General features: G+C 40.9%; 1 protein-coding gene across 2 annotated transcripts in view; it reads left to right on the top strand.

Moving 5' to 3' along the window:
• The first annotated feature begins 447 nt into the window (after positions 1-447).
• Positions 448-25,552, top strand: part of TMEM267 (transmembrane protein 267) — a 39,444-nt gene continuing 14,339 nt past the window's right edge. For both annotated transcript variants that reach the window (XM_039545207.1, XM_039545208.1), the window contains exons 1-3: positions 448-586; positions 8,362-8,749; positions 15,788-16,205. In XM_039545207.1, coding sequence (XP_039401141.1) covers positions 8,426-8,749; positions 15,788-16,123 — 660 coding nt within the window. In that variant the 5' untranslated portion in view covers positions 448-586; positions 8,362-8,425 and the 3' untranslated portion in view covers positions 16,124-16,205. The remainder of the gene's footprint in view (positions 587-8,361; positions 8,750-15,787; positions 16,206-25,552) is intronic.

The following is a 25,552-nucleotide window of genomic DNA, read 5'->3' as shown; positions in this document are numbered from 1 at the left end:
CTCCAGAGCACAGTGTACCATTAATGTGGCTTTTAACTGCTGGCTGTACGGTAGGCTGGCCGGAAAGGGGAAGGGAGCGGGGGCTGGCGATGTGTTCACAATCTCTGACCGAGCCGGCACGGCTCACTTTCTAGGAAACGTTTTACAAGGGAACGCTGCATAATCAAGGACCAGCTGCCCAAAGCCAAGGGGGCGGGGCCGGGGGATCCGGCGCTGCCACCAGCGGGACGGAGGCACTGTCTGCCTTGGCAGCGCCTCGACTTCTCCCGCGCCGCAGTAACAGTCACCGCCCCGCCCCTGCTGCGGCGGCGAGACACTGAGCGGGGTCCCGGGGCGCGACCCGCGGTCAGTCCGCCAGCCGCTATCCCAGAGTGCTTTGTGCCTTTCAGCGGGCGGGCGGGCCGCCCGCTGTGCTGCTCTAGTGAGACGCGGGCCCCGCCTGTGACCGCCGGCGGCAGCGCCCCCACCCGGGAGCAGAGCCGGGCGCCGCACGGAGCCGGGCCGCCAGCAGGAACGTGCGCGCCGGAGCCGCCAGCTTGGGAGCGAGGCGGCAGCAGCAGCAGCAGCAGCGGCTGGGACCGGAAAGGTCTGCGCGGGGTCCCGGCGTGAGCCGGGCTGGGTCAGTCCGGGCGGGGCCCTGCCCCGGTGTTAGGATGGGGGAGTGGAGGGCTGGGCCGGGCCCTGATGTCAGTCCAGGCTGGGCCGAGGCTCCCCAGACGCGCTTGGCTGCGTGTCCTCAGGGACTCAGCGCTGCTGCAGATTCCTCTGCTGCCCCAATTAGGCTCCAGTGTCACCCGCCCTCCCTGGGATTAGGGCGGGGTCACCCACGCCCCTTCCCTCGGCACCAAAAGCTGGGCTCCCTGCACGGCGTGCTCAGGCTCTGCTCGAGCAGCCGAGACCGCCTAGTGCAGGGGTTTGGGGCAGAACAAGTGCTGAGCTGCTGCTCTGTCATCACTAGAGACTAGCGGCCCCCGGGGCAACTGGGCTGCAGCGCTGCTCTGTGGAGCCAGCCAGGCAGTCGTAGATTTACTGACCGCTCTTCAGAACTGCCTCTCTCAGGCCGATACACTCTTCCCCGCACGCGCAGCCCAGCCCAGCCATCCCCTGCTTGCAGTGGTTCTGCTACCTGACTTTAGGTGCCTAGAAAATCATAGGAACAACACTGTGATCCATAAAGCTGAGTTAGGCACCTAGGCTCCCCATACAATGCGGGGAGAGAGGCATCTAACAATTTGATCCACAAAAGCTAGGATGCTAAATGGGGGGTTGCTTAAACTAGCCAATTGGAGATGCCAACAACAGGGGTGTGTCTCATACCCTGCTCCTCCCTCTGAGATAGGTGCCTCCCTGCAGCCTGGATTTAGGTGCTAGCTATCCACAAACAAGAACCTGCCACAGATTGGAGTTAGGCATTTTAGGCACCTAAACTGTTTCTTGTGTGAATGAGTTAGGTTCCTGCCTCACTTCTCACAAAACAGCCCAAGGAGTTGGTGTTGCCCATGTTTTGAGTTTTGGCCCGGTGGTTAGAGCACTAACCTGGTATGTGGGAGACAAAGGGGTGGAGAGCATTTGAACAGGGGTCTCTCACCTGAGGAGAGAGCTTTAACCGCTGTGCTTTTGGATAATCTAGTGTGGGGTTCTTGCAGTCACTACTGTTGAAGCTCTTCCAATGTGGATAAATAATAGAAGAGAGTGATAGGAGCAGGAGGACTGGGCCTAGGGTGTTTTCACCTCCCAGGTGCATGTCCAGACTACTGGACTACAGAGAGAGGGGTAAATTGGACCTTGATATCCCACATCCCCAGTGAGTGCTCTAACCACTGGGCTAAAAATCACAAGATGTGCACCATCACCTCCTCCCACTTCTTGCCAAGGAGTTCTTCAGTGGACTCTCTTTAAAACAGTGGACCAGACAAGACTGAACTTTTAGTTCAGTGGGTTTCCTAGAAAATACTTTGGAGGGGAATGCAAATTACCCACCCCTGGATCCATCCATTTGAAGCTGCAATCTGAGAGGAAACCTATTGTTTGCTGATCACCTGTAACATAAGGATGAGATCAGAGGCCTATACTGGATAGAAGAGTGACTCTAAGATTTGTGAGTGTGTGTGTTCTGGGCTAACAGCTGTTGTGAACTCATGACCATAGAAAAAAACCCTTGTTGGGGTTTGAACAAGTGTTTATCAGTCAGAGCCCTTGTTGGAGTTGAGGCGATCTCTGGTAATGTTATTAGCATGCATCAAGTGTAGGATCTTTTGTCGTCTTTAATATTTTTTTCTGTAATGCTTTTACCTTAGGAATAAATGTACTTGGTTAGAGAGGGCTGTGTGGTAACTTACAACTGTGGCAATTATGCCATTTGTAGCCTCTGAGGAGAAAATCAGAGCAGGCCTGCTTCGTCAGTCTGACTTTGCTGGGAAATTCACAGTATAGGCAGTAAATTGTGAAGCCTGGAAATAACCTGGTTAGGAGGCAAACAGATGTGTGTGTCTCTGCCCAAGAGAAGTGACAATTGGGGAGCAAGAAGCCCAGGAGCAAACACTCTTGCTGGACCATGGAGGGAGAATACAGTTGCCCAACAAATTATGTTCGTCTTTATTTCTGACAATTTTATTCTTTACTATAGTTTCAAGCAGTTTGCCCGGTACTGAAGTCAGGCTTACCAGCCTGTAATTGGGGTCATATTAGTGATCCTCCAGTCATGTGGTACAGAATCTGATTTAAATGATAGCTTACAGACTACAGTTAGTAGTTCTGCAATTTCACATTTGAGTTCCTTCAGAACTCTAGGGTGAATACCATCTGGTCCTGGTGACTTATTGCTATTTAGTTTATCAATTTGTTCCAAAACCACCTCTGATGACACCTCAATCTGGGACAGTTACTCAGATTTATCACCTAAAAAGAATGGCTCAGGTTTGGGAATCTCTCTCACATCCTCAGCCATGAAGACCCATGCAAAGAATTCATTTAGTTTCTCCACAATGGCCTTATCGTCCTTGAGTGCTCCTTCAGCACCTCGATCGTCTAGTGGTCTGATGGTTTAGCAGGCTTCCTGCTTCTGATGTACTTAAAATACTTCTTTTTTTCCTATTACTTTTTGAGTTTTTGGCTAGCTGTTTTTCAAATTCTTTTTTGGCCTTCCTAATTATATTTTTACACTTCATTTGTCAGAGTTTATGCTCCTTTCTATTTTTCTCACTAGGATTTCACTTCCACTTTTTAAGGATGCCTTTTTGCCTCTCACTGCTTCTTTTACTTTGTTGTTCAGCCACCGTGGCACTTTTTTGGTTCTCTTATTATCTTTTTTAATTTGGGGTATACATTTAAGTTGAGCCTCTACTATGATGTCTTTAAAAAGTTTCCATGCAGCTTGCAGAAATTTCACTTTTTGCGCTGTACCTTTTAGTTTGTGTTTAACTAACTTCCTGTTTTTGTGTTGTCTCCCTTTCTGAAATTCAATGCTACAGTGTTGGGTTTAATTATTACACTATTACCAAGCTGTCCAGCTATATTCATCTCTTGGACCAGATCCTATGCTCCACTTAGGACTAAATCAAGAATTGCCTATCTTCTTGTGGGTTCCAGGACTAGTTGCTCCAAGAAGCAGTAATTTAAGGTGTCAAGAAATTTTCTCTCTGCATCCCTTCCTGAGGTGACATGTACCTAGTCAATATGGGGATAGTTGAAATCACCTATTATTATAGAGGTTTTTTTTTTTAATAGCCTCTCTAATCTCCTTGTGCATTTCACAGTCACTATCACCATCCTGGTTGTGTGGTCGGTAATATATCCCTACTGCTATATTCTTATTATTAAAGCATGGAATTATTATCCATAGAGATTCCATGGTACAGTTTTGTTCATTTAAGATTTGTTCTTCATTTGATTCTATGCTTTCTTTCATATATATATGACACTCCCCCACCAGCATGACCTGTTCTGTTCTTCTGATATATTTTGTACCCTGGTATTGCTGGGTCCCATTGATTATCCTCATTCTGCCAAATTTCTGTGATGCCTATTATATCAATATCCTCATTTAATATGAGGCACTCTAGTTCACCTATCTTGTTATTTAGACTTCTAACATTGGTATATAAGCACTTTAAGAACTTGTCACTTTTCAGCTGTCTGCCATTACATGACGTACTTATAGACTGGGATCGAGGCAGCTGTGCTACACTGGCAAAGTTTTGACACTATAGCTAGCAAACCCTGCTAGTGCAGAAACAGTTTATAGCAGCAGAAGAGTGTAGGTATATCTTATACCAGTTTCCTGATTGAAATAAGCTAAACTGGCAAAAACAATTCTTTGCTGGTATAACTGCATCTAGAATAAGGCTTTGGCCAGTATAAATATGTCATAAAAATGATACCTGTAACTGATATTACTACACCAACCAAATTTTTAATTGTAGATCTGGTCTAAATCTTCTTTTCACACAATAACTAGATTGAGATCATTAAGTAATGTATTTTGCAAGCCCTCTAATCATTATTGTAGCTCTTCTTTGAAACCGCTCCAGTTTTTCAGTATCCTTTTTTAAAGTGTGGACACCAAAACTGAGGCAGTATTCCAGTAGTGATCTCTTCAGTACCATATTCAGAGATAATATCACCTCCCTACCCCAACTTGATATTCCCACTATGTGAAATGGGGTTTTCTGGTACTCTAATGCTACGATGGATAGAGTGTATGTTGCTTTCATTGACATGTTACCAGAAGTGTGTCCTTTTTGGTACATTAGCAATCTTAATTCTAATCTATATTTTTGTGAGCCTATAGCTGCATGTTCTCAACCACTTTTGGGATAATACCTTTGTACACATAATACTTGTTTGTATATCTTCAGTTATAGGATTTCGACTAGGGTTTTATTCCCTTTGCTGTGTTTGCAATAACCGCTTGGAAGGGAGGCCCAGATTTCATTTGATATTTATTATCTAATACTTAGAGCAGTGATATGTCCTGTGGGGGTTCTGTAGCAAAGAAAGTCTACATCATCTGGAGACAGCAGTTATTTTTGTCTTGTTCGGTGGTGGTCCTGCAAGAACAGGCTGTTTTAACAGAACAGCTAGGTCACTCATGTAAATGTTGAATAGGGTAAGTCTGAGGCTGCATCCCTGCCTTACTCATCATTCTTGCTTGAAGACTTCTTTTTGCATGTCTTTTATCTCTCAGTTGGATTGTTATGTTTATTTTAATTGTATCAAATGCTTTCACACTAATTCCATTTTGTAGTAGTTTAAATATGAGGTTCTGTATTGACTCAACTTTTTTTTTAAAAGTACTTAGTTTCTATCTTTGTCTTATGTTTTTATATGTATGTTAATAAGTGTGTAGTGTAAAGATGTGAGGCTTCTACAGAATTGTTTACTAATATTGATGATGCCAACACAGGTGCCTCTGTTGCTTGGCTGAGAGCATCTCTAGTTCTTTGTCAGTGGAGGGTTAGGTTAAGCTGCATGTGTGTAGTGGTATGGTTCAGAATCTCAGTTTATATGTTATGGACAGCAAGTTTTCAGTTTCTGGAGGTTTTCTTTGCTTTTTTGTGTTGCTGTGGGGGTGGAGTGGGTAGTCTTTAATGGGATTTTCTAGTAGATGTTAAATTTAAGGTGGCATTTTTTCCCTGGTCTATGATTTTGGCCTTTAGTTCCTTAAAAGCAGAGGGTTAGATGTGTTCTTTCAGACTTTACCATTCTGAATTGCTAGGTGTTTTTGTGGTTAGGTTTGATTCTTATGTGTCAGAAGTAGTGTCTTTTGCAGGAAAAAAATAAAATTAAGTCTGAGTTTTTTTTGTTGGAGCCTTGATTTATAGTTCCTTAGTATGGTGGTGAAGGTGTGTAACCTGAAGAGCCCCTAAATGTCCACAGGCAGGTGGCCCACTATACTGTAATGCATATCAGGCTTGACACACTCACTACACCCAACATATGCATCATACTGTGTACTTAAAAGGTATCATGTGAGGTATCATATGTAAACAGGTGACATGCTGGTTCCAAAAATGATTGTGTGGTGTATGTACATGTTGAGTACAAAGAGTTATGCATGTGTCCTGGAAATATGTTCTTAAAATGCATTTGGGAGGCAGTGCATAAACTCATCCTGCCATAGACAAAGAAATATGGATTCTGTCTGGCTTGATTACAGGCAGAGGACAATGAAAGTACATTTAGATATATAAGCAGGGTCTGAATGAACTCTCCCCTGATAGCTACTTCGGGATGGGGAGAGACTTCAGGAGCAAACTGTATTTACGTGAACACTACTCTGCATAGGTATCTAGCAGATAGGAGTTGTGTAGCTCCAAGTGATCTGCTTTGGCTGGTGTTGGGTTACAGATCACTTTAGTATGGCATGCAGGGGTAGTGAAATGTTATTATCAATGTTGTCTTCATTGTATGACAAAAGAGGAGCAGAACTGTGCTGAGCGTGTCCTGATTGAGGGATCACCCTCAGCTGAAAAGAATTTGTAAACCAGGGGCTCGAATGCCAGACCCCTGTGAAAGTAAGAGGGATGGGGACAGGTGTCCCAGCCAGGAGGTGTGAACTCTTTCTAAGGGTCCCCGGTCTGTTCCTCCCCACTCTTCAAAGATAGAGCTAAGTAGGCTTCATTAGGAGCCTTTATGTCAAAGTGCCTAAATGAGAGCTGAAATCACCTCTGGTGGGGCAGTGTTTCTGCCCAGCCTGCAAAGAGCTGACAATCACTAAGAGATGATGGTAATGGGGGAGATTCTATCCATTTTGCGCCGATTTTTTGCCCGGAAACAAGCACTGACTGGTCCAGACCAGAAAATAACAGTTGGGGATGTTGAAATGCGGTCTGTCTGTTCACAGGCTGAGCAACAGCAAGAGCATGGTGGGAATGGTGGTTTGGCCGTTTAAAGGCTCGCTGGCGGGGAGATAAATATTTAGAAGATACATTTTACAGAACAATGGTTATACTGTTTCACAGTGAACATCACTATTCACCTAGCACATGTGATTTCAGATCTCACACATCAGGTCCAGGCATCAGAATTCAGCTTGCATGCGGGGATGCTTCTTGAATGCCAGCCATGTTAACAAACTTTTCTAATAGACTGGTGAGCAGAGGTCACAGCAGAGAATCAGGAGGCAGAAGAAGGTGACTGACAGTCGGCCGGTGAACGAACTGCTGGCGAGGCGGTGAGCTGAATGAGCCGCTGGCAAGGCGGCCAGTGGAGAGGAACAGAGATTGTGTTGAGAGAGGCAGTTTTTCAGTTTTGAATACAACAGAGCTAGGGAATAGAACAAATTTCACCAGCTACGTAAGGTAGGGGACGTTCTTCATATTACTATTTGTTTAATGTTATATTCCATCCTTGTGCTAACAGGATCTAATTATTGTATGTGGTTTTGAGATGTTGTTTTAATGAGTCATTAAGGAGATTTAGTTGTTCCCAAGGTGCAGTACCCTTGCAGCAGAAAGCTTTGCAACAACTTCAAAGTGTAAATAATTTGATAAAGAATTTTTCTAAATGATAGAAAGCAATTGTCACTAATAATATGGTTTCTCCTTTACGAATTTTTGATCCTATCGTTCAATGTGAAAAGTAGAATTACTTGGGTTAGCCCAGCATTCTCAAGAACTGCGAAGGTGATTGTTGATAGCAGGGGTGGCTCCAGGCACCAGCGCACCAAGCACGTGCCTGGGGCAGCAAGCCGCGGGGAGCAGCCTGCCGGTTGCCATGAGGGCGGCAGTCAGGCTGCCTTCGGCGGGATGCCTGCGGGAGGTCCGTCGGTCCCGCAATTTTGGCGGCAATTCGGTGGTGGGTACGCTGAAGGCACAGGACTGGCAGACCTCCCGCAGGTATACCGCTGAAAGCTGCCTGACTGCCGTGCTTGGGGCGGCAAAATACATAGAGCCCTGGTTGATAGATTGAGGGAATGTGCTGGAAACAGCAGTAGAGGTTGCTGCTGAGTGCTAATTAGAGCAGCATATTTAGATTTCCTCTGAAAGGAGTAAAGTTCTTCTCAGTTCTCTTTGACTGAACTATATTGGCTTCATGATGCTATCTGTCCTGAATATTGCAGGAAAATCCTCTCATTTTGTTTTATGAAATTGGAAATGTCAAAAGATAGAGTCAAAACGTGTACTAAAGTTTGTTTATTCTCATTAAAACAGCACAAAAATTGTGATTAGGAGCCATACTGTTTGGGTCAATGAATTAAGTTAATTGTATTTAATATTTCTGAAGAATCTTAGATTTTGTGCAATGAATTTTCTATTAGGATGTGTTTTATTACAGCTTCAGATAGAGTTGAGTTTAACAAGTATTTAGTGCTAGCTGACACTTCTTCATTAAGACTTTTCTCTGTTTGATAATTTACAGAATGACTGAAGATTAAAAGGACAATGGGCTGCGTGTATCCTGATGGTATCTTGTGTACAGTGACATGTTATTTGCTATGGCATCTGAGACTGAAAAGGCTCATGCTCTTCTCCAAACTTTCAGCACAGCTTCAGTTATTTCCAGTTTAGGATTGGGAATATTCTGCTTCATAGCAGACCGACTTCTGCAGTTCTCTTTCATTCAGCAACACGACTGGCTCCGAGCTCTTTCTGATAATGCAGTGCATGGTGTGGTGGGAATATGGTCCTGGGTGATAGTGATTGGGCTCAGGAAGAAGAGTGACTTTAGTGAAGTCCTTTTAGCTGGTTTCCTCTCTTCTGTCATTGATGTCGACCATTTTTTTCTAGCTCGCTCCCTTTCATTACAGGTAAGCAAAGTAGATCAAAGTTCACTTTGTTTTCTTAATTATTTTTGCATTTCCACCTACTTCTAAACACTATATCAGCTCTTGGAGCCTAAAGTTTGCAGTCAGAGGTCTCATTGCCTTGATGTATTTAATTGGTTACATTTAGATGTTTTTAAAACATATATAAAAAGCTATATTTTATGTGTAAAAATTCATTTACATCTCACTGCAATTTAAAGTATAAAAGCCCAACATGGCATTTTTTTCTCTTTTAAAAAATGTGTGGTATTAGATGTAGATATTTAAGTTCTAGAGATTCTGTGCATATAGTTCCTAACATTTGTATATCACTTGCTTTGTTAGCCAAGTTACACTTGTGTGCAGCTTCATACACTTTGTCTATTTAAATGGGATTGTCCCTTTTTTTCTTTTAGAATAAGTAGTAAAAGCAGCCAGATGATAGAACGTCCAACTGTTATTTAGTTTAAATAAGATTAGGCATTGACAGATTGAAAATTAAGCTTAGCTAGGGCTCTGTTTTGCACCTGCAGAAGGAGGTGGTGGTGGTGGTGGTAAATAATTACAGGTGTAATTTTAGCTATTTGTAGGCAACATTTAAAGTCACTTGTATGTTGCAATTATTTGTGCTTGAAATTGTGGTGGAAAAATGGAGACCAGCATTTGAAACATCTCACTCTTAATCAACAATTTGATGTTTGTAGCCAACTACCATTAGGGGGTACTCAAGAAGGATTTGACACTAGATTGATTTTCTTTGGATTAATAAGAGGAGTAAATATGACACCAATATTAAGGAATGTATATGTATAGTAGATAGTGATCTTTTTTCAGGGCTGTTTCTGTCAGAACAAAGTTCTTGTGCCAGCCTTGTTGGAGAGAACCAGATTTGAGTGTTCTATGTAACACGTTAGTTAAATCTAATAGAAAGTAAAGAACAATATACAAATGTTTCAACTTGGGTAAATGGAATTTTCTAAATTAAATTCGTAAGGAACTTTTTGTGTAAAAGGCACTATTATTTGTAACAGATTTTAAAATCATACTTGTGCTTGAAAATGTTGTACCTCCTATTGTTGCAAGATACACCTTCAATTGTTATAAGTGAAAGATTAGAGAGGAAAATTCTCAATTTTTTCAGTTTGTGTACTTTGTGCATTTGACTGTACTCTTTGGATGGTCAGTTTCCCTGTATGTTTGTGTGGGACTTTAATATCACAGAAAAGGCAGAACACTTTTGATTTTTAAATAGAAAAATATTGTAAAACCACAAAATTGTCAGAGGACACTTAACTCATTATTTGAAACTGGGATTTGGACAACCTGAAATCTAGTCAAACAGTTTAAATATAATTTATTTTAGATCTTATTTTAATGAACACGTTATCTGTACATCCACTTATTTTTTAAAACCTGCTTTGTATATGTAAATCACTAAATACTAATTGTTTTAAAAACCTAGGTTTTTTGTTTGTTTGGTTTTGTTTTTTTTTAAGAATCTATTTGCTATCCTGAGCTTTTTTTTCTCAAACAGGAATATTCTGAAAATAAGTCTTTTCTTAACTATTTCCAGTAGATGGCAGACTTCACCAGTAGTGACAGGTTTCAGAGTAGCAGCAGTGTTAATCCGTATCCGCAAAAAGATCGGGAGTACTTGTGGCACTTTAGAGACTAACAAATTTATTTGAGCATATGTTAGTCTCTAAGGTACCACAAGTACTCCTGTTCTTTTCACCAATAGTTTATGTCAGTGCAGAAAGGATAATATTTGCATGTACAATACTCTAGCTTGTGCTATCATTCCTGTTTACAACTACAGTACTCTGCGTGAACCTACTTTTGTGAATGATTATACTTTATTTATTTTTAAATGTCCTTGCTGTTAGTTTGTAGTCTAGTAAAAGAGTATTTGTTTTTTTCACATTCCAACTCTGACAGTCATTGTATATTATGAAAATTCAACACCCAGTATTACAATAGTTAATGAAAAACAGTATGCTTATGAAAGGATTGTGACAAGAACAATTCTTTCATTAGCTACAGTATAGAGGAGCTATATTGAGACTTTTCACCTCAAGATTTGAGTAATGAAAAGTACCTCCACTAATGAAGAAAGGAATAAATAATAACATCCTCTGACACTGGTCAGATGTCATGTTGTTAATTTCTTTCTTCAACATAAATCTGTAGGATCTAATCATACACTGGAAGTCAGTGGGCACTTTACCATTAACTTCAGCTGTAGCATAATAATGTATTTTCTTCACTATTAGAAGTGGGCATTCCTGAAGTACCTAAAAGTATCTAAGAAAACCTTTTACTCATTCTTGTTACAAAATTTTGTTTTAAGTGGCACATTTCATTCTCTAGATAAGTCAGAGTAATGCGTTAAGGATTGATAAATACCGGTATATTAACTGCAGATAAATAGATTAGTCATGGAGAATTTTGCTCAATAGGTTTATCATTTACCACTATTGAAACATGCCTTGGATAGTTGTGACTGTCAAGAGTACCTATTGATGGATAGCTGCTCAGATTAACATTTCATATGAAGGACAGGAATTCTTATAATGGAATATTCTTTACTTTTAACACTGATGTCAGCACTTGGAATAAGCCCACACTCGGGTATGAGATCCTTTTACACTAAAGATTTGAATCAACAAAAATTACAAACATGATTTTTTTCATTTAGGAATGGATCAATTCTGTGTAGCATTACTATCCCTTTTTTGACTTGAGAGCAGTTTCCAAAATTCAGGATCTCTCAAGTTATTGTTGTTAGGAAGAGAAATTATTGATGGAATCAGATATTTCTTGGATTCAGTTCTGTTCATTTACAAAGAATATACCAAGTCCTGTTTCACTGAACACAATAGAAATCAGAAAAGAGTTTCTATACTTACAGTTCAAAGCCTAGTTTCAGCCACCACTGTATTCTAAAAGCACGTTCTCTACTGTATCCAAAAAGTATTCTCTGTAGGCTTTTTCTCAGGGCTGTGCTCCCGGTGCTTGTTATGGATGTCTCCTTGGCTTTCTGCTCCTTCTCTGTGTCTTTCTGTGTATTTCTCTGTCATGCTCTCACCCAGCTCCACCAGTCAATCCCCTGCATTCACTGTATCAGACCCCAGGGAAATCCCTTGCGCCATACGATTCAGCTTCTACACAGACTTTGCCATGTGCCTGTGTTTTGGGTGCTGCTCCTGTAGTTTCAGCTACCTGATTTCATAAATGAGATCAGTGGCTCTTTACACTTATCTATGAATGAAAGGTGGCTGCTACACCACCAATTTCAACAAGACTTAGCCCAGACTATAACAATTATATGAAATAAATTTTTGTTTTTTCTAGGGCTGTCCAGCGATTTTAAAAAAATCACAATTAAACAGTAATAGGATACCATTTATTTAAATATTTTTAGATGTTTTCTACATATTCAAATATATTGATTTCAATTATAACACAGAATACAGTGTACAATGCTCACTTTATATTTATTTTTATTACAAATATTTGCTTTGTACAGAACAAAAGAAATATTTTTCAGTTCACCTAATACAAGTACTATAGTGCAATCTCTTTATCATGAAAGTTGAACTTACAAATGTAGAATTATGTACAAAAAAAACTGCATTCTAAAATAAAACAATGACAAACTTTAGAGCCTACATGTCCACTCAGTCATACTACTTGTTCAGCCAATTGTTCGGACAGACAAGTTTGTTTACGTTTGCAGGAGATAGTGCTGCCTGCTTCTTGTTTACAGTGTCACCTGAAAGTGAGAACAGGCGTTCGATGGCACTGTTGTAGCTGGCATCGCAAGATATTTACGTGCCAGATGCACTAAAGATTCATATGTCCCTTCGTGCTTCAACCACCATTCCAGAAGACATGCGTCCATGCTGATGATGGGTTCTGCTCAATAACGATCCAAAGCAGTGTGAACCAATGCATGTTCACTTTCATTATCTGAGTCAGATGCCACCAGCAAAAGGTTGATTTTCTTTTTTGGTTGTTCAGGTTCTATAGTTTCTGCATTGGAGCGTTGCTTTTTTAAGACTTCTGAAAGCATGCTGCACACCTCATCCCTCTCAGATTTTGGAAAGCACTTCAGATTCTTAAACCTTGGGTTGAGTGCTGTAGCTATCTTTAGAAATCTCACATTGGTACCTTCTTTGTGTGTTGTCAAATCTGCAGTGAAAGTGCTGGGTCATCATCCGAGACTGTTATAACATGAAATATATAGCAGAATTCATGTAAAACAAAGCAGGAGACATACAGTTCTCCCCCCATCAGCATAGAAGCATGTCCTTTGGAATGGTGGCCGAAGCATGAAGGGGCATACGAATGTTTAGCATATCTGGCACGTAAATACCTTGCAATGCCAGCTACAAAAGCACCATGCAAATGGCTGTTCTCGCTTTCAGATGACATTGTATATAAGAACCAGGCAGCCTATCTCCCGTAAATGTAAACAAACTTGTTTGTCTCAGTGATTGTCTGAACAAAAAGTAGGACTGGGTGGACTTATAGGCTCTAAAGTTTTACATTGTTTTGTTTTTGAGTGCAGTTATGTAACAAAAAAACCCCTACATTTGTAAGTTGCACTTTCAAGATAAAGAGATTGCACTACAGTACTTGTATGAGATGAATTGAAAAATACTATTTCTTTTGTTTAGCATATTTACAGTGCAAATATTTGTATTGTATATTTGTATTAAAATTTAAAAAAATAATAAAGTGAGCACTGTACATTTTGTATTCTGTTATAATTTAAATCCAATATATTTGAAAATGTAGAAAAATATTTAATTTCAATTGGTATTCTATTGTTTAACCCTATATCCTTTTCTGCTGATGCCTGCATATGCAAGCTTCTTCTATAGGAAGCTGGTCATGTTGAGGAGATCACACAGTACAGCCTACTCTTTCTTGATCACCACAAAGCACTAAATAACTTGATAGAAGCATTGCCAGCGGATCAAGGGAAGTGATTATTCCCGTCTATTTGGCACTGGTGAGGCCACATCTGGAGTATTGCGTCCAGTTTTGGGCCCCCCACTACAGAATGGACTTGGACAAATTGGAGAGAGTCCAGTGGAAGGCAATGAAAATGATCAGGGGGCTGGGGCACATGACTTACAAGGAGAGGCTGAGGGAACTGGGCTGGTTTAGTCTGCAGAAGAGAAGAGTGAGGGGGGATTTGATAGCAGCCTTCAACTCCCTGAAGGGGAGTTCCAAAAAGGATGGAGTTCAGCTGTTCTTGATAGTGGTGGATGACAGAACAAGGAGCAGTGGTCTCAAATTGCGGTGCGGGAGATCTAGGTTGGATATTAGGAAACACTATTTCACTAGGAGGGTGGTGAAGCACTGGAATAGGTTACCTGGGGAGGTAGTGGAATCTCTATCTTTAGAGGTTTTTAAGGCCCAGCTTGACAGAGCCCTGGCTGGGATGATTTAGTTGGTGTTGGTCCTGCTTTGAGCAGGGGGTTGGACTAGATAACCACCTGAGGTCTCTTCCAACCCTAATCTTCTATGATTCTATGATAACTGATCAGCTTTTGCTAGTGGTCTGTCTGCATGTGGACTGAGGGGCCAGTTCTTTGGAACCTTGCCACTACCATTTGTTATACAGAAAAAGAACATTCTTGCTATTGAAGGGCTGACAGTCATATGGCAAGACAAAGTTTCTATATTTTTAACTTGCTCTGAGGTCTAGTATAGTATTATGTTTTTAATTTCTATTTAAATTTGTTGAGTGCCCATCTAGGACTTTTGTGTGCAATTACATTCTATAAAAACAATTACCAAAATTAATCGATTTTTGAGAGCTCCTTAAATCAAAGTACGGAGATTCTGTATTGAAGTGTACATATGTGTTAGCTTTATTGATCATGTTTTAACCTACAAGGATAGTTACAAAGCAATGATTAACTCCCAAAGTCCTATCCTAGCATACAGTGAGCTCTATGTAAAACCTGGGAAAGATTCTCTGTGGGTAGTTTCTTCTTTAGTTGTTCCAAAATCCTCTTCAGGAATGCGGAAGGGTTATATACAAGGCATTTCATTAGAGTGAATACATCCTGCCTTGTTAATAAGTTCTACCTGAATTCATGTTGCAAGCTATTCAATGAAGATACAAATCCTTGCTTCCTGATTGCCTGAGAGATCAGTAGTTCTTTTGAACTGCTATTTTTCTTTCCCTTTTAGAATATTAGTTGAAAAAATTGCTATTCTAAAGAAATGTATGGCTGCACACATAATGGAGAAAGTTCTAGGTATTTCTAATAGGCACATTTGCAATGTCTTCCCCAATACATATATACATGGTGAACATTTATTGATCCTCTTGTGACAAACAGTCCATTTGATCTCACCTTAAGCAAAATCTCACACTTTTATTATTCTGTCTTGATAAATACCTCAACAGAAGCCAGTATCATCTTGTTGTTGAATTGAGTTAATATTAAGCAAGTTCAGTGTAATGGTTATTAGCCAACAATTGATCTTAAAAATTTTCATGTTGATCTTAACTATACATGTAAACAACTTTTAGCATTTGAAAATGTTCTTTGTCCATAAACAAGGAATACTGAGCCAAGAAGACAGCCAAAATGAGCTGGTGGGTGTTTTTAATTGGATTTTGTTCATTTTGTTTTGTTAGAAATTACCTCTGATTAAATAAGGTATATCTAATATTGACAAATTAATGTATTTCAGCACAGTAAATTTAGTTTGATACAAGATGCATTTTGTTTTTTTTTGACAATAGTATATTGTACAGTTGTGTATTTCCTGTTAATTGTTTTATATGCTGTATATTGAATTTCACCGCAGCAGCATACTAGATAAGAACAGTTGGCTCAAATCCTGAGAGGGAGAAATGAATAAAGATAATAGTGAAAACAGTTTGTATTTGCACTTCTATGGGAAGCAAATGGTTTTTGTTCACTTTATATTTCATCTGTAAACATCCGAGAAGCATTTTTACCTTGTTATGATGGTGTTGATTGCCAACTGTATTTTTCCTTTCCACAGGCTGCTCTGACTCTTCCACAAAGACCACTTCTTCATTGTTCTACTGTGATTCCTGTTGTGGCTGTGACATTAAAGTTTATTATGCACCTTTTCAGGCTTAAGGACTCATGGTGCTTTCTTCCCTGGATGTTGTGTATATCCTGGACTTCTCACCATGTCCGTGATGGAATTCGTCATGGCCTCTGGATCTGTCCATTTGGAAAAACTGCTCCCTTGCCATACTGGTTTTATGTGGCAATCACAGCATCTTTACCTCATCTGTGTTCATTTCTTATGTATTTAACAGGGACCGGAGAACTAATGTCTATAAAACATGGAATTCACATTGATGTCTAAGGATGATAGTCCTTGGAAGTCACTTGTTTTGAAGATTACAGTGAAGTTGATCCCTGTGCATTCCTCATGATTTCTAAATTAGGTAATTTGAAGCCACCGAGCCATTTATAATTCCAAAATCAATTATTTGTGGCTACAGAAATCTGTTGTCTTAATGGTGTTGATATAATTTCCAGGCGTCCTCTTCATGACATCTGTAGTCTTCAGTGTCAGTTCTGTAATAGCTAATAATATATAAAATTCAGTCATTCCTAAATATTTAAATTTCCTCTTCCTACTATTATCTCTGCTATAGTAGTGCCATTCCTCTGGTCACCCTCCACTTTGGGAAATATGTTCTCCCTTTGAGCACTCACTTTTTTTCTATAATTAACATTTGCACAGCACTTTGAAGATGCAAAGCACTACAAAAGTGCTAAGTATTAGAATTCAGCACTGTAACCCCTTCTGAGAAATATCTAACAGCTGTTTTTTGTAACTTGTTAGTTTACCCCATTTGAGTCTAACTTCTTGTACTCAACTGGCTGGAAAAATAATGCTGTTTGTTTTTTCAGGATATGCTACTGATTGTCTTGGGAACACTTAAGTTTGAACAGTGACTGCTATTTAGTAAAATGTATTCCAAGCACTTCTCTTGCATAGTTGCCTGATACTCAATTTCCAAAAAACTCTTATCTGGGATTTTTGGTTAGAAAAGAGAAAACAATTAGTTTAGGAGTATTGTGTCTGTGAAATTACAGAAGGTTTGCATTATTTAATACTAATAAATATTAATAATTTTATCTAATATTTAAACAATTGTGTTAAAGGCTTATTTGCTGCAGGAAAATATAAGCTTTAAAGAATTTTCAGTTTAAATCCTAAGAGAACTGAAATGACTCCAGAAATATAGCTATTGTATTAAGAGTTTACTACTGTATCTATTACCTGTTACTGTGAAGCTTTTTTAGCTGAAGCAGCTTCTACTAAATATAATATTGTTCCTCTACTTAAAAACAAGCACCTCATTATACTGAAATGTTGTTATTTTATGCTGGTAAAATGCAACTTTGTGTATGGCAAATTCATGAAAACGGCAGGAATGTGCACCATGAGCTTCTTCAAAGTAACCTTTTTCATTCTGTAGAAATCTCTCAGAAAATCCTCAAAATAGAACTGTGTGTGTTAGGTTTTAGTGGGTAGCATTATAAGTTGTGAAATATTTGCATCAACCTCTTCCTTAAAAACTCTTAAAACAACAAATTCCAATTTATTTATATGCGTAAGGAGCCAGATTCTTGGCTGGTGTAAGTTAGTGACTTCACTGGAGCTATGCCAACTTACACCATCTGAAGATCTAGCCTGAGATGTTGTTTTTATGGAAGAGAAACTGTAGAGTTGGATTTGCTTAAAATAATAGGAACAAACAGTAAAGAACAACTTCTGTATTTTCTGCATGTTAGAGCTCTCTAAATTTACCTCTGTTATTGCTGACTCATGGGGGGCTTGCATAGACCTCCTGTGCTATGCAGCTGTGCAATACTGCACCCCATTCTGAAGAGTTACTTCCTGCCAATCTTCTCTCAGAAGCAGAAGACTAAGCACCACTTGAGTATAATATGGTAATTAGGATTGTGAGAAGAATGTTGATGCAGTTATTCTGCTTAGCATGAAACCTAAAAGTCTTAAAGTGAGTACCCTCCTTGGAAAGAAAATTTGAGGGAGCAGTATGGCCTGAAAAGAGAGAGCTTCTTTAGGAGTGCTTTGCACAGCATGTGAATCTTTCCCTTTTACATGCAACAAATGCTGCAATGGGCACTGGGTATCAAAGGCAGGGGAAGGCTGAGCTTTCGCAAACAGCCTTGTGTGGCCCTGCCTAGGCTTCACCTCCAGGCCCCCTCCTGCTTCCTGGCGCTGTGCTGCGGTGGGCTCTTCCCCTGTGGCCAGGGCCCCAGGCTGGGGTTAATGGGGGCTGGCCTGCAGCCAGGGACTCCACCTGGCGCTCCAGGCCTGGGGGGTGGGGGCTGGGAGCCAGTGGGCAGGGTCTCAGGCAGAACGGATGGGTGGGGCTGGGGGCTAGCCTCCCCAAGCCTGGGGTTTACCCACCGCCCAGGAATGCTGCCCAGAATGCAACACCACAAGCATTTCAAATTGTATAGTGCCTTTTTTGCAGGAATTGGATATTTATCCATTTTTTCTTATTAAAACAATAAATAAAATCTCTACCCTATTCGGAGAATAAAGGTCTGTTTTCTCCTCTTAAAGTTTATTTAAAAATATAGGCTACCAAATGTTTAGTAATTAAAAACAGTGCATAAGAAAATCCATATGGGAAAGTTTCTTCTGTTCTTGCTTCATAATACAATATTATCTGTAACTTATTTTTACTCAAAGACTATTATGATAAAACTGAAATGAAACTCTCACAAATTGATGGGGGAGAGGGACTAAAGATTCTTAAAGATAATTAAATTTTCAGGTTGTAATCGCAGCATTTTTGTACCAGATACATTTCTGCCAATTTTCCTTAAGACTAGAACTATAAAAAAAAAAAGTTTGGTTCTTCTTTGGGTAATGTTCCTATGAGTGCTCCACTCTTGGTGCACACATGCCCAACACATCCTTGATTGGAGATTTTCATTAGCAGTGTCCACTTGGCCTGCACATGTGCTGTTGGTATCCTTTGCCCTGCACTGAGGGTATATTAGGCTGTGTGGGTGAACCTCTCCTTCAGTTCCTTCTCAACCACCTCAGCTCGAGATGGAGCTAGCATGTTTATTTCTCACCTACTTTGGCATTTATGGAGCTTCTCTTTAGCTTAGTTAACTGGTTTGTTAGTTGTAGTTAGCTTAGTGTTTAAAACAAAACAACTCTCTCCTTTTGGTTAGGAAGGCTTGTTCAGTTCCTGTCAGGGAAATTCTCCCTGTGAGATGCATGCCTGGTTCACTGGGGTTTAAACGCTGCTTCTTGTGTAAAGAGGCCATCCCAGCTGGTGACAGGTATTCACTGCCTGGGCAAGTCATAGATGCTGCAGAAGTGCCACTTCCATCTAGCCCTAAAATCTAGGGTTTGGAATAACTAAGAAATCAAACTTCAACTCCTCATAATTAAGTGTTCCCTCTGCCCTCCTTTGGAACCAGGTCAGGACCCCTCTGAATATCAGTCTCCAGGAGTTGCTAGTTCCCCATCCACCTTGGTGCAACATTTTCCTAGCAAGAAGAAATGCTCAGAGCCCTTCTCCCAAATCCTCTCAGAAGAGGAGATCTAGTTCCCCTCCCAGGGGTTCTCCCTCAAAAAGACCTCTGTCTACAGCCTCGGAAAGGTCTTCCATGAGGCTCAGTACTGTAGAGGGGAAAGGCCCCTCTGGGGGGATGTTAGAAAACACAGCTCTAAGGCTAAACAGGGCTCTAGGAAGACCCTGGCACCCTTGGTTGGGGACAGCACCGAACATAGAAGATCTATACTGTCAACTCTGACTCATCTCTCGATGCCCTTACCAAGTGTCTCAATATCATGTAAGCTGCCAACCTCTTCAATACCAGCTTCAAAGCACCTTAAGCTTCTGGTACCATTGGACAAGGACAAACAGTGTCATTGAGTACCACAGGACTTCAGATACTAGAGAGACTTGGCAGTGACTGTTCAACCAGAGTCTCCATTGCTGGTAGGTAGTGAACATCTTTTGCTACCAAGAACCTCTTGGTTTCTGGATCTTTTTGCGTCCCCAGTTCCATTGTCCCCCTTTTCTGTAGGAATATCTCCATTAGAAAAAGAGGATGTTGTTGATGACCTACCCTTTGCTGCTTCCATTTCAGTGCAGGGTTCTCCAGTACACCCTGACCCTAACCCCTTCTCCCGAAGGGGCAGGGAAGATGCTCTGGGATCTCATCATTCCTGGTGAGAACAACCCTGGATGCCACCCCCTCCCCTGTATGGCCATGCTGGGACCCCTATTATCACCTGTTCTCTAGGGCCTGACCTTATCCCATTGGGATGATAGGGAGAACTAAGCTGCTTCCCCCCAGCAACAGAGGAAGCATTTGAGTAGCAGGAGGCCAGGGTGGGCAAAGAAGCCATGTTTCAAACCACCATCTCAGTCCTCTTTGCCAGATGAGGCCCTGATGCCTCCTCTTCCTTCAATAGCCAATCCAGGACCTTGTTAAGTGGGTGGCAGACTCTCTGCAGATACCCCTTGAGGAAGTTGGAGAACCCGAGCACAAGCAGTTGGACATTCTACATTCCAATACCCTCTAGAGTTGATTTCTCTATTAATGAGACTCTACCGGAACATGCTATCTAGCAAACCCCGGCTACATAACACCCACTTGTAAGAGGTCCCACAAGAAATAGTCTATCCCCACCAAGAACTCTGAATTCCTCTTCTCCCACTCAGCTCCCAATTCTCTGGTAGTTGATACGGTTACCGAGTTGGGCAAACACCATTATAAATCCATCCTGTATGACAGAGACCAAAAACACCTGGACCTCCTGGGAAGGAAGGCCTACTCATTGGCTATGCTGCAATTACTCATTACAAATTACTAAGCATTGATGGCAAAGTACAACTTCACCAGCTACATGAAATATGGGTCATTTATTGAACATCTTCCTCTAGATCAAAGGGAACAATCTGAGGCCAGTATTGCTGAGGGACAGTTATTGGGAAGAACATTGCTGCAGGCAGCGCTCAATACTGCAGACACCAAAGCCCATTCTATTGGCGGTGATGAGTAGGGCTTCCTGGCTACAGTTGTCTGGCTTCCCAGTCAAGGATCTCCCATTTGATGGATGGAAGTTGTTTTCAGAGAACACAGACGAGTTGTTACATATTTTCCAGGGTCACGTTACACTTGTTAGGCATCTGTACTCCTGCAAACCAATGTAAGTTCAGCAGATCACAAATGGTACTAAGATCCCACCCTGTACAATTCTCCAGATTCCAGAGACCCGCAGAACCCCAGGAAGAAAGGCAGGTTCCAGAGGAAGAGACAGTATAATCCATCTGATATGGCTTCATAACAGGTGTCATCATCAAAGCATTAGTTTTGATGGGACAGTTGAAGGTTCGAATTCCCTCCCTCATTAGCCTGCCAGTTTCATTGTTTTGCTCATCTTCCCCCATTTGGAAACACACTCCCATTTCCAGCATGCCTGGGACTGTATCACCTCAGACAAATGGGTGCTGGAAGTAATATTGTCGGGCTACACCATCCTCATTACTTTCCTTCCTCCCTCCCTCCTCATTCCCCTTCCCTGTCCCTCTTCAGGGACCCCTCTCACAAGCCCCTGCTAAGGCAGCAAATAAACTCCTCTTCTGTTAGGTGCAATAGAACTGGTACCTGCTCAGTACAGGGGAAAGGTTTTCTATTCAAACTATTTCCTTATACCAAAGAAGAATGGAGTATGGCAACCAATTCTAGATGTCTAAACAAATTTATGAGATCCCAGAGGTTCAGAATGGTGACCCTGGTGGCTATAATTCCATCTCTAGATTCAGGGGTTGTTATTTGGCTCTTGACCTCCAGGACATGTACTTCCATATAGCAATGCACCCATCTCACAAGAGATTCCTCCGATTAGAGTAGACCAGGATCATTTTCAGTATTGTGTGCTCCTTGTTCTCAGCTCCGAGAATGTTCTTGGAGGTTCTATTGGTAGTGGCTGCTTATCTATGTTGTCAGGCTATTGTGATATTCCCTTAACTCGAGGATAGGCTACTCAAGTCTCAATCTTACCAAGATGTGTTGTCCATATTCCCCAAGGATAGGGTGTCCTTATGGCCACATCCCAGGTTTCTCCCTAAAGTAACTTCCGAATTTCACCTGAATCAGACCATATACCTGCCAGTTTTCTTTCCAAAACTGCATTCTTCTAACCGAGAGACTGTTCTCCACACTCTAGATGTGAGGAGGACATTATCCTTCTATCTGGAGAGAACTAAGCCATTTTGTAAATCCAATAGACAGTTTGTTTCAATTGCAGGCAGGTCAAAGGGCTCTGCCATTTCTACCCAGCGACTCTCTAAATGGATTTCTGAGTGTATTATAGTTTCCTACCAGGTTGTCGATGTTTCATCCCCATCAGCTTTTTGGTGCACTCGAGTAGAGCGTGATCTACATCTATGGCTTTCCTTAGAAATGTTCCCATTTCAGAAATCTGCAGAGTCGCTACATGGTCTTCGCTACATACCTTCTCTAGACACTGCCCTGGTCAATGTCTCCAGATATGATACTGCAGTTGGCAATGCAGTTCTCTCTTCTGTGATGGACTCCATTCCAAAATCCCCCTCCTACTGTGGACACTCAGGAGTCACCAAGAGTGGAGCACTCATAGGGACACTACTCGAAGGTTACTCACCTGTGCAGTAACTGTGGTTCTTCTAGATGTGTGTTCCTACAAGTGCTCCAGTACCTATCCTCTTTCCCCTCTTCTTTGGAATTTCCTCCGAGATTCAGTAGTGCAGAAGGAACTAAGAGAGTGTTTTCCCATACAGCCTCGGTGCAGGGCAAAAGGATACCAGTGGTGCATGAGTGCGCTGAATGGACACCGCTAATGAAAATCTCCAATCAAGGCACATGCACCAAGAGTGGAACACCCATAGTGGGATACATCTCAACAAACCACACTGCGTGGGGTGAATAACCTCTTCTCTCCTCTTGGAAATGGGCCATCCTGATTATCACCTATAATTTTTTTTCTCTTGCTGATAATAGCCCACCTTGACTGATTACTCTCATTATAGTTAGTATGGCAACACTCGTTTTTTCATGTCTGCTGTGTATATATATCTTCCTACTGTCTTTTCCACTGCATGCATCTGATGAAGTGGGTTTTAGCTCATGAAAGCTTATGCTCAAATAAATTTGTTAGTCTCTAAGATGCCACAAGTACTCCTCATTCTCTTCTTCTGTGTTAAACTGCTAGAGAGAGAAATCACTTAACAGTGTCATTTTAGTTTAACTGTGGACATCTTAAATGTTTAAAAAATGGTGAACTTGTTTTCACAGCTGCAAAAGTGCATTAAGCAACATAAATATCGTCTGTCACATGTGGCTCTTTCTAGTCTCCCTGTCCCGAGGAATTTAAAAAAAATTAAATGTTATATGTACACATCACTATCTCTTTGTATTAGCAAAGGTCAAGTCAGAAAAGCTCTCCTTTCACTTGGACATGGAAAGTGATGGGGATTGTGGTTGTTCTTAGACCAAGAGTTTGTTTCACAATCTGGGACCAGTTCCCAAGAAAGATCTATCTCCTGCACAAATAGGCTTTTCCTTTGTGGTAAACAAATCTGTTTTGCTGAGGAAAAGAGTATCAAATCATGCTTCTCATCTGGAGCTTTAGGCAACTTTTTAGGTAACTTGGACTCAGGCCATTGCAAGCTTTGAAGATAAAGATCAATCCCTTGAATATGACATTGTATTCTATGAGTAGACAATGTAGAGAGAAGAGGACAGGTTTGTGCTTGTGGTATGCCAGGCTGCTAAGAAGACAGGATGTCACCTTCAATTCTGTACTAGTTGTCATTTCTTGAGGGCTGACTGCTTTATGTGCAGGTAGATTGCAGTGAAGTAGTCCAGCCAGATGGTGACAAAGGCCTTTCTGACTGCATTAACTATTTGAAAGTGTTTCACTCTATAAGTAACTTAATGTATTTGAATGCAGTGGTGTTGTAGCCTTGTCGGTCCCAGAATATTAGAGAGACAAGGTGGGTGACGTAATTAATGTATTTGAAATTTACTGCACTCTTTACAGTAAAAGTAAGTATAAATGTGTAGAGTGCACCAGTCTTAAATTCACTGAAAATAGTATAGCAAATGCAGAATAGTAGTTTAATTTAAAATGTGGGATACGTACCACTAAGGTTTTCCCAGGTGTTAGTCTAACAGTTACTGTAGTGTACAAAGAATCATCACAGGTTGTCATAAATGCTAAAATTCCTGGTTGTATTTTTAAAGTGCAAAAATATTTATTTCCCTCCAAATAAACTGTTTTGGGGGGTATATGCTCTTTCTCTATTTTGGTAACTTGCTCTTCTGTTTAAATATATATTCAGTTTTACAACTATTTTAAAAAAATGCAACAAAACTGTGTAAATAGGACATAAACATTGTTTTACTTATCCAATGGCCTTACTAGAAAATAAGACACACATCCCCACAGAAATTACATGGCTACTCTATTTTAAAATGCAATTGATATTTTTTATGAGTTCTGTACAATTTTTGCTTTAAAGAACTTTAATACTGATTGTGCCTTAAATTAATCTGTGATAAATTATGACAGTTCACTGATCATTGCCTTGCCCAAAGCTGTGTCTTCATGTATTGAGTTAAATTGAATTAAGTATATTGTTAACTATCCAGGCTCAGGCATTCACCAGTTATTGGAATAACATTCCCTTTAGCTTTTTCATCGTCACTTCATGTTCCTACCTGGAAACAAAAAAGCAGTTGAGGCGAGGGGAACCATGTGTTAAAAAACTTTTAAAGAGAATTTACTTGTGTTGAAATTGTCAAGGTTGGAGCCAAGGCCGTCTTTAAGCATATGCGGCTGCGTAGGGCACCTGAAAATTTGGGGCACCCCTTGGATCCTTGTGTCTACCCTCCCACCTCTTCCTATCCCTGTTCTGACCCTTCCTGCAGGCTCCCACCACTGCTGGCTGCTGCAGCCTGGTGAGTCTTCCTCTGGAGGGGATCTAGTACTAAGAGGGAAAAAGCCTTTCAGCCTGCCAGACCTATTAGCACATCACTGAAACTGTTAAAGAGCCATTCAAGTGGTAATGAAGCCATTTGTCAACCCCCAGGTATCTACTGTCAGTTTCTGAATTTACTGACAAAAACAGTTGTGCATTACTGTAATATTTACTCAGAACATGTTAGTCTACAGGACCTTAGTTTAAATTTTACTTTAAAAATATTTCGTTAGTGTGTTGCTGAAGGTTATAAAATCACATCTCTAACAAAATCCTTGCATAGATTTTAGATGCACAATCTGAGTATTCATCTTTAGCCTTAAATGCTTGGATCTTCAGACATATAGTTTTTTAAGTTAAGCCTTCAAAAGCCCACCCTTATCTAAAATACATATGCAAGCCTGGGCTTCCATCGGGCATAGGGGCACCAGGTTAATAATAGTGCATAGGGCCCCATAAATCCTAAGTGACGGCCCCGGTTGGAGCTTGTAAATGTGCATTTGCATTGTAATCATTCCCTAAAATAAAAATGAAATTATGAGCTACATAAATATATCAAAGAGAGCCTTCAGTTAACAGAAGCTAATAGAATCAACCTACAATTCTCCTTTTTATGTAAATTATACTCACCATAAGCCGATTTCTATTCTGTTAGTATTACCTTACTTGGAATTTACACCTGTGCAGCGGAAAGTAGAATTTGGTTTTCAGGGAACGATCTTACTCCCTTTTTTCAGGCAAAACTTGTATTGAAA

This window comes from Mauremys reevesii, linkage group 6 (assembly GCF_016161935.1).
Source record: "Mauremys reevesii isolate NIE-2019 linkage group 6, ASM1616193v1, whole genome shotgun sequence".
NCBI lineage: Eukaryota > Metazoa > Chordata > Testudines > Geoemydidae > Mauremys > Mauremys reevesii.
Note: the sequence above shows the minus strand (reverse complement) of the source record. Positions and strands in the feature narration are given on the sequence as shown.